Here is a 10,186-nt window from a genome sequence, read left to right on the forward strand (position 1 = left end):
GCTCCATGCAGTGAATTATCTACAACATTGCCGTTGCGATATACAATATTCCTTTACAACGTTAATAATTGTTTTAACGTTTTGGAATGTGTGAATCTGCACTTTACGAACTGAGAATGATTCAATGAATAATGGTCTATTTTCTAATTCCGTTTGTGAAAATATTGTACATTATTAAAATCATCAAAATACTAAACTATTAAAATAAATGAATTCCAAAACTGAGAAGGTCAGCTGTGTAGGACGCATTAGGTCGCATCGCATAAGCCAGTGCTAATAAAAGAATGATGCAGGAAGTCAGTTAATCATGTGTAAAGCTTGGTCTCTTGCAGGATGAGTGTTGTGTGCATGATAGAGCTAGAGAGACATTGTTTATGCCATAGCGATAAATCTGAAATATTACAAATGAAAACGACTGTATTCATTACTACATAGGGATTCGTTTTCTGTCATTACGAAATAGCTTTTGAAAGCATATTAAAATAGCAAAATAGTTATTGAAAGCATGTTTTGGAAGCATATTAAAACTAGGTTAACATTCTCCACCCAGGAAACACAGCTGACTGGAAAATAAGAAACTTCAAGCATGTGCCTGAACAGTTCTGAAAAGAAGAAGTAGCAGGAGTTTCAAGTTAGTGCGTCAAATATGTTATTTATCATAATGAGGAACAAAATATGCTAATCTAATAGTGATATATCATAGAATCTAAACATTTTCTATATGTTTCATTTCACAGATGGAGTTTTTACGTCGGTATTTCTGGGCAGCATTACTGCTGGCCATCATTCTGGTCTCTCTGGTGATAGTAATGATTTTCATAATCATCAATGTTTGCATCAGTAAAAGAGGTAAAATACGTCTGTTGAACAGGAGTTAATTATCACACAGTTTAGTTCATTTAACACCCATTTAACTTAAAAAAAGAAGGAATTCACAAAAAATTTGTATAATATAAAGGGGTTTTGAACTAAATGTTTGAAACTAAAATACAGCTGCAGAAAACACCCGTCTGTGTCATTTCACATAACCAGAGGCGGACATAGTGAAGTATTTTTACTCTGCTGTAAAAGTACTTTTCAGGTGTCTGTACTTTATCAGAGTGTTTTTCTTTGGAAAACTTTACTTCACGACATTCCAAAGCATAATATTGTACTTTTTACTGCACTACGTTTCATTAGAAATCTATTACTATCTTACTTTTACTCAAGTAAAATGAATTCAAAGATTTACTTGAGTACAAAAAAGTACTACATTTTTAATGTTCTTAAGTATTAAAGGTAAAACAAACAACAACTTTTATTTATGAAATGAAGTGCAGTAAAAAGTATGACATTATGCTTTGGAATGTAGTGAAGTAAAGTTTTCCAAAGAAAAACACTCTGATAAACTACAGATACGTTTTAAATTTACTTGAGTAAAGTAAAAAATACTTCACTACTGTCCGCCTCTGCACGTAACTGGACTCAAAATCATAGTTACTGAAAAATAGGCTTTGTGACCTTTGCCACATTTGACTAGTCATTATAATAGCCGTTTTTATTGTTGCATACCACTTTTGTTTGATTCATTTTATTTACCATTTTTTATTTCAATCATTCAATCTTTGCTTCCTCTTTTTCTAGCTGCTTGGTACAGTACACAAGCAAAACCAGATCATTACGGTGACACAAATGTAAAAAAACAGTAAGTCTGTCAAGCTTATATAAGACTAGATGCTTACTACACAAAAATGTGTTTACAATAAATGACTTTTTTTCATTACAGGAACAACCAAGTTTATCATAAAGAGCTTGAGATAGAGAAACCACCTTTACCTCCCAGAGATCAGTTCAGAGAATCACTTGATACTTCAGAAATCATTCTAATATGCTGATTTGGTGCTCAAGAACTGTATTATTATCTTAAACAGTTCTGCTGCTTAATATTTTTGTAGAAACAGTGATTAATTTTTAATACATTAAAGGGGTCATATGAATATGATGAATATAACAGAATATGTTGACATGCTTTAATGTTCAAAAAACACATCATTTTTCAAATACTGTACATTGTAGGTCCTCTATGCCCCGCCTCTCTCAAATGCTTCGTTTTCTACAAAGTCCCTCCTTCCGACAAGCGCAGACTGCTCTAATTGGCCAGCTGACCCAGTGCATTGTGATTGGCCGAACACCCTGTCTCTCTCTCTCGCACACACACACACACACGATGCGCAAAAATCCGCATTTGAACAGTCATTAGCAAATACTTAAACTAATAACAAAACAGTAGCTGATTCAGAAACGCCAGATTGTCATAGCAAAGTCAGAATTACCTCCTCTCCTAGGTTCATGAAATGGTCGTCCATAAAATGCATTGCTGTTCTGTTGTAAGTAATCTTAAAGATTCCTAAATGCATCTACTTTCGGAAGGCCAAATAAAGTGCTTTTGCTTTCGCCTAGAAACACACAGCGTCTCCCTGACATGGCTGCTTCAACACTAACTGCGGTTACTGAAACCACGTCTTCTTTCTTTGCGCGCACATTTGGGCGGCATTACGCAAATATTTCCACATAGTGACGTAGATATGTGGGGGCGTGTTAGAACGAGCCGTTTTAGGGGGGCGTGGCAGAGTCTTAAATTTGATAAAGAATATCTCTTTGGTTTTGAGACTTTAGTCTTTGCAACTTCAGGGATCTTATCTATGCACAATCAGCTTGTAACACTCCAAAGAGAAAGGAAAACTTGAAAGATCCCACACTTTTGAATGGTAGTGTATACACCATTTGCCTTGAATACATATAAGCCCTTGACATTGTGAAGACATGAGACATTAGCACTCACAGGATGGAGGGAGTCCTCAGCCATCTGCCTCCACCTGGTTGGTTGGGAAACACATCCTCCAAAAAGTAGTACACATGTCCCACTGCGATGCCTTTAATGGAAAGACAGAACATATAATACCAACAACAGATTCATTCATTAGTATTTAAAAATTCATATTAAAATGACAAATAATAATGAACAAAATTGGACTAATTTATTGCCAATGCAAGTATCAGCACAAGACAAGTGAATAAATCTGTGAATCCACACAAGTCTCTACCTAAAAGATCTACAATGATGGAGTTTCCCAGCAGCAGAGAGAATCCCATGAGCACCCACGGGAGGAAGGGGGCCTGGAAATTCAAAAGGCCGAAGAAATTCATGCGCACGTTTGGGTTCCTCCTGCTCCATATGTACACAAGCATGATGGTGAAAGCCTGACCTAAGAACACAAGACTCACAAACGTGCCAAATATCTGCACAGTCATTAAGAAAATCACAACCGGTATTTGAGCAAATGTAAGATGTAATGCATGTTATACATCTTTAAATCTTAAAGTGCTTATATGTTATATTGTTGTTATTTTTTAGCAAATTGGATATTTTGACTGTTTTTACTGTTGTTTCTACAAGACGTCTCACATGATTTTATTAAATATAGAATGAGGTCAAACATCTTTCATTATTCAGCTTCTATATTTGTCTACATCTTGAGGTTAGAGTGAGAGGTGACTCATTTTCCTCTTCTTTTCTTTCCACGGTACCACAAAACTTATTTCATTCTGTGAACTTCTCAATAGACAGGATGATGATCTAAAGCATATTAGGCAATTATATGTTAATAGAAACATGCCTAAGTTGGAACATTGCCTTCAATGCAATATGTATGATCAACATTGATTTTATATACTGTATTTTTATTTAAAAGTTTGTCCTTTTATTTATACTTTTTTCTTTCCCCATTTATGTAATCCATTTTTTTTTTACATGATCTTTTTTGGACTTATTCATTTTTTGTAGTCTTTTAATTAACTGAATATCTTAAATGATTAGAAACTTGTCTGTTTATTTATTATGCTTATGTAGGTAGGTAGTTTAGATTTTAATGCCATGTCAGCAGCTGAGGCTATTCTCATGTAAGGGTTGCATTAAAAAAATATATATAATAATAATATACATACATACTCACGTATACACACACACATATATACATATATATATATATATAATATATATACACACACACACACACACACACACACAGTCAAAGGTTTTTGAGCAGTAAGATTTTGAATGCTTTAATTTCTCTTTTGCTCACCAAGCGTGCATTTATTTATTTTGCATGAATAAATTACATTTTTAAATATATTTAAATAGAAAGCAGTTATTTTAAATAGTTCACAATATTACTGCTTTTGGTGTATTTTGGATCAAATAAATGCAGGCTTGGTGAGCAAAGAGAATTCTTTAAACTTAAAAAAATCTTACTGTTCAAAAATGTTTGACTGGTAGTGTATATATATATATATATATATATATATATACATATATATATTTATTTGAATAAAACTTTTGAATATTTTACATTTTAAAAAGTCCTTAAGAAAGTTTAAGTAAAACTGATTGTCCAAGCAAATGGTTTTTATGATCTGATCTGCTATACAGATAAATAAAATGAGTGCTTCTCTTTTGAGAAAATGTGAAGGATACAGTCATGAGAAGGCCACCAAAGAGGAACATAACGACAAAGTCAGCAGTTCTCCCTCTGAAGGACCCCTCCTCCAGCATCCGACAGTACCGGTACCTGTGAGACTCGAGTCAAGGACTGAACAAACTGCAAACTTCAGACACTATCCCTTAGACGGCTAACTACCCAATTTAGCGGTTCACTATGAATATGATATAATAAAGGATACAAAAATATCATGTTGAATAAGAAGTTGAACCCAACCGGACCAAAAAACAAAAAGTTGGTTATTAGCCGCCATACCTATGGAAAAACACACACACAAAGAAAATTTAGAATCACATGCTGCAATATTAACCCTAGTGTATATATATATATATATATATATATATATATATATATATACATATATATATTTATTTGAATAAAACTTTTGAATATTTTACATTTTAAAAAGTCCTTAAAGTTTAAGTAAAACTGATTGTCCAAGCAAATGGTTTTTATGATCTGATCTGCTATACAGATAAATAAAATGAGTGCTTCTCTTTTGAGAAAATGTGAAGGATACAGTCATGAGAAGGCCACCGAAGAGGAACATAAAGACAAAGTCAGCAGTTCTCCCTCTGAAGGACCCCTCCTCCAGCATCCGACAGTACCGGTACCTGTGAGACTCCAGTTAAGGACCGAACAAACCTTAAACTTCAGACACCATCCCTTACACTGCTAAATGTACAATCACCTATGAACATATTATGATATAACAAGGATACAAAAATATCATGTTGAATAAGAAGTTGAACCCAACCGGACCAAAAAACAAAAAGTTGGTTATTAGCCGCCATACCTATGAACACACACACACAAAATATTTAGAATCACATGCTGCAATATTAACACTATAAAGCCTACTGTATACATTCTATACACATTCAACTATATGCCTTCTGTCATCTGAATTACAATTTCTACTAAAAAACAAAAAGTTGGTTATTAGCCGCCATACCTATGAACACACACACACAAAAATATTTAGAATCACATGCTGCAATATTAACACTATAAAGCCTACTGTATACATTCTATACACATTCAACTATATGCCTTCTGTCATCTGAATTACAATTTCTACTTTTTTATGAAGTAAAAGGGCTTTTAGTATGATTCTAAAAATGTTTACCTTTAGGTTGTGGTACACGTGTCTTTTTGCTGTGAAATCTTTAATGATTTTATAAAGTTTTTTTTCAGTCATGTTCTTTTCACAGGCTTTTTTTTTACATCACTCAATCATCATTGTATTGCAGTGCATTGCATATAAAGGTATATATTTTTTTCGGACTATTATTTCATATGTCAGGTTTTACAGGGTTCAAAATAAACAAGGCGCAATGTTCTTCAAAGAAACACTTATTTTGACACTTACCTGATAATTCCTCAATATTAAATCTGGGTTGAAGTAAAGCTGGAAAGGTGTGATGAGTTCTAATTGCTGTGGACACAAAGTAAACGCCATAATCAGATACAAATGACATGCTGCAGGTTGACATTTGAATGCTCCACTAAAATAATAACTGAAATCAAAAGCAAATTCACTTTGAGCAGCTCGCTTGAGGTTTAACTGTGAAGGTAAGTCAGCTCAATGATTGTGAACATAGGATGTGAACATGCTGGACTCAAAACCTAGTGACAAGTAACCTTAAATGCATTACTCTTAACATGGCATAACATACACAGACATTTTACCGGAGGGTTTACGTTCAAATGTCCTGACAACATCCCAGAGGAAACAAGCTGTGTTTTAACTGCACAGAGACGAGGACACGGCAGAAAATAGCGCTTAAGACCCTAATATTCATCCATTTACTTACCACGGCGGCTGTAGTGAGTACGCAGGCGGTGGTATAAGCTCTAGTGACCACAGGAATCTGTAAATATTCCTGTCGGATTGTCTGGTATGCCATTTTTTGGAGCGACACCGCTGCTTCCGGTACCTTCTTGACACGTCATCACCTGGGTAAGCGAATAAAGGAGGCGGTTTTAGTTTTTGATGATTCCAATTGGTTAACGCTTCAAGATCTCACTGCTCTGATTGGTCATCTAACGTGTCAATTACTGTGTTTTCCCGGTCAGTGGAAGTTTGGCACTTTTCTATTGGTTGGAAAAGATTGTCCATAAATGTATGAACATTTTGTAAGTTATGTTGAAAGTTTCACATTGGGATGGGAATGGTCATTAAATAAGAGTGCAACAGTCGGGTTCCAGTCAGAATTAAAAAATCTCTTTTTATCCATAGGAGAATTGATGTTTATAACTTAAGCAAGCTACAAGCAATTGAAGACTGTGAGCTACGAGTTTGTTAATTGATGGTATATGCTTATATTGCAGCCATCTATCCACATTATTTCAACTTTAAGCATTTTAAAGCATCTTAAAAATTATTATTATTATGTAATTCGAGTATATCATTCGCAGTGCGAATGGAATTGTAGTTCTTTCCCTAGTCGAGTAAGGAAGGACATAAGTACACGGTCTTGTACCTTTGTCTTTTTGTCCAGTTTTATTATACTTTTTTTGGTTTGGTTTGGTTTGGTTCATGGCTTGGAACTTTTAGATATAGATAGATAGATAGATAGATAGATAGATAGATAGATAGATAGATAGATAGATAGATAGATAGATAGACAGATAGATAGATGATAGATAGATAGATAGATAGATAGATAGACAGATGATAGATAGATGATATATAGATACATAGATAGACAGATAGATACATAGATAGATACATAGATATATACATAGATAGATATAGATACATAGATAGATAGATACATAGATAGATAGATATAGTCATAACTGGAGTCACTTAATCATGCAGATTTATGCTACAAGCTCTTTGTAGAATTGTACAGTAAGAAAGTTATTTCCCTTAACCAGGAAATTAACGTTCTTAGAATTGACAGACAGTTGACCCTGAGAGGTCAGCTAAATATCTACAGCGGATCTAAATATTTATAATTAATTATAACTAGTTATGATTAATTATTCATATTTCCCCATGAGCTGATTCACTACAATAGATAGATAGATAGATAGATAGATGATAGATAGACAGATGATAAATAGATAGATAGATAGATAGATACATAGATAGATAGATATAGATACATAGAGAGATAGATAGATACATAGATAGATAGATAGTACTTTGACAGGCAGGCAGACAGACAGACAGATAGACAAACAAACAAACAAATACATACATAAATAAATAAACAATCTCTATGGGATAAGTGAATGGGGAAAATATTCCAGAACCAAGGTCGCTGAAAAAGTAGCAGGCACTGTAACACGCTCTATATTGGATGGGTTTATTTTGTAAAATGTCCAAAATCGATTTCCAATACATAGATATATACATAGATAGATACATAGATAGATTGATAGATAGATAGATAGATAGATAGATAGATAGATACATAGATAGATAGATACATAGATAGATAGATACATAGATAGATAGATATAGATAGATACATACATACATAGATAGACAGATGATAGATATAGATAGATAGATACATAGATAGATAGATACATAGATACATACATAGATAGATAGATAGATAGATAGATAGATACATATACATACATAGATAGATAGATAGATAGATATAGATACATAGATAGATAGATAGATAGATACATAGATACATACATAGATAGATACATATACATACATAGATAGATAGATACATAGATAGATAGATAGATAGATAGATAGATACATACATAGATAGATACATAGATAGATTGATAGATAGATACATAGATAGATTGATTGATAGAGATAGATAGATAGATAGATAGATAGATAGATACATACAGTAGATAGATAGATACATACATAGATAGATAGATACATACATACATACATACATACATACATAGATAGATAGATAGATACATAGATAGATAGATACATACATACATAGATAGATATATATACATAGATAGATACATAGATAGATAGATAGATACATACATAGATAGATACATAGATATAGATACATAGATATATACATAGATAGATACATATATAGATATAGATACATAGAGAGATAGATAGATACATAGATAGATAGATAGATACATACATAGATAGAGAGATACATACATAGATAGATAGATACATAGATATAGATACATAGATATATACATAGATAGATACATATATAGATATAGATACATAGAGAGATAGATAGATACATAGATAGATAGATAGATAGATAGTACTTTGACAGGCAGACAGACAGACAGACAGCTAGACAAACAAACAAACAAATACATACATAAATAAATAAACAATCTCTATGGGATAAGTGAATGGGGAAAATATTCCAGAACCAAGGTCGCTGAAAAAGTAGCAGGCACTGTAACACGCTCTATATTGGATGGGTTTATTTTGTAAAATGTCCAAAATCGATTTCCAATCTATGGTGTACGAAATGACTAAATTAATCTTTAAAAAAGGCCTCTTACACTAGCTTGCTCTATTCTATCTGTTTATTTATTATATAATTTAAAAAAAACCTTGCTACGTGTACTGCGTTAGGCTAACCGAGACTTGTCACAGCACTTATATAGTGTTGCTCTTTTGTTAGTTTTGACTGCTTTTATTGTCCTCATTTGGATAAAAGCTTCTGCTAAATGACTAAATGTAAATGTAGCCTAAATGTAATCTTCTACGACGTGTTCACTGTTATGCTCCCCATCTCCAGGGGGCGATATTGCGCTTTTAAACACTCTTGACCTGAGTGAGGCACGAAGAATGCAATATCACTTTCTCTGTGAGAAGGGTGTTCCTGTACAACCGAAGGCTGCAGTTCTAGGACCCTATTCTTTTGTAACAGCGCCACCTACCAAATTGGATAATATAGCGGAGGCTGCATTTTTGGGACCCTGGTGGTTTAGTTTGTAGTAATGTTTGTACATTGTTGTTATAGATAATGAATCTCATGTACATTTTTTGTTTCAATTGTGATTTTTGATTGGGTGTTCCTGCACAACCGGAGGCTGCAGTTGCAGGACTGCAGTTCTAGGACCGCAGTTCTAGGACCCTATTTTTTTGTAACAGCGCCACCTACCAAATTGGATAATATAGCGGAGGCTGCATTTTTGGGACCCTGGTGGTTTAGTTTGTAGTAATGTTTGTACATTGTTGTTATAGATAATGAATCTCATGTACATTTTTTGTTTCAATTGTGATTTTTGATTGATAAATGCATCAGATGTTAATTACAAAGTGTGTAATACCTGCTTTGAGCTAACCATTTTAAATTTAAATGAATTTACACTTAAAATATAAATGAAAAATGTATTTCAGTCTTTAAACAACTGAAAGTGGAGTACCTTAAGTACCCTAAATTGATTAGCCCCCTCAAGTTGAACTAGCTCATTATCAGGTATAATAAAGATGGAATCAAATGAAATCAGCATTTGCAGTCACTAAATTATAGCCAGATATTAAAAGTTTGTAGAGAGGCAAGACACAAGAATGATTCAAGAATGCATATGTATATACTGTATATACTCATTTTTGCAATAACACATAATACAACATCATAAAAAAAGACCCCCTTTTCCATCAGTTGCTGCATGGACAGAAAGGCTGTAGGCTTCAACTCCTGAGAGAGATA

The 10,186-nt window shown here is 33.3% G+C and overlaps 1 protein-coding gene and 1 long non-coding RNA gene across 2 annotated transcripts; one reads left to right on the forward strand and one right to left on the reverse strand.

Moving 5' to 3' along the window:
- The first annotated feature begins 572 nt into the window (after positions 1-572).
- On the forward strand, positions 573-1,840 carry LOC107600768 (uncharacterized). The gene is made up of 4 exons (XR_001610840.1): positions 573-631; positions 738-849; positions 1,624-1,684; positions 1,766-1,840. It is a non-coding gene; the product is annotated as an uncharacterized lncRNA (long non-coding RNA).
- Positions 1,841-2,817: 977 nt separating this feature from the next.
- LOC107600784 (derlin 2) lies at positions 2,818-6,510 on the reverse strand. The gene is made up of 6 exons (XM_016292752.1): positions 6,356-6,510; positions 5,911-5,976; positions 5,261-5,334; positions 5,059-5,152; positions 3,084-3,279; positions 2,818-2,912 (listed from the first exon to the last, which is right to left on the reverse strand). Exons 1-6 carry the CDS (start codon positions 6,446-6,448, stop codon positions 2,818-2,820), a joined length of 618 nt encoding a protein of 205 aa, XP_016148238.1. The 5' UTR covers positions 6,449-6,510.
- Between the last annotated feature and the right edge of the window lie 3,676 nt (positions 6,511-10,186).

This window comes from Sinocyclocheilus grahami, unplaced genomic scaffold, assembly GCF_001515645.1.
Source record: "Sinocyclocheilus grahami isolate Dianchi unplaced genomic scaffold, SAMN03320097.WGS_v1.1 scaffold291.1, whole genome shotgun sequence".
Classification (NCBI taxonomy): domain Eukaryota; kingdom Metazoa; phylum Chordata; class Actinopteri; order Cypriniformes; family Cyprinidae; genus Sinocyclocheilus; species Sinocyclocheilus grahami.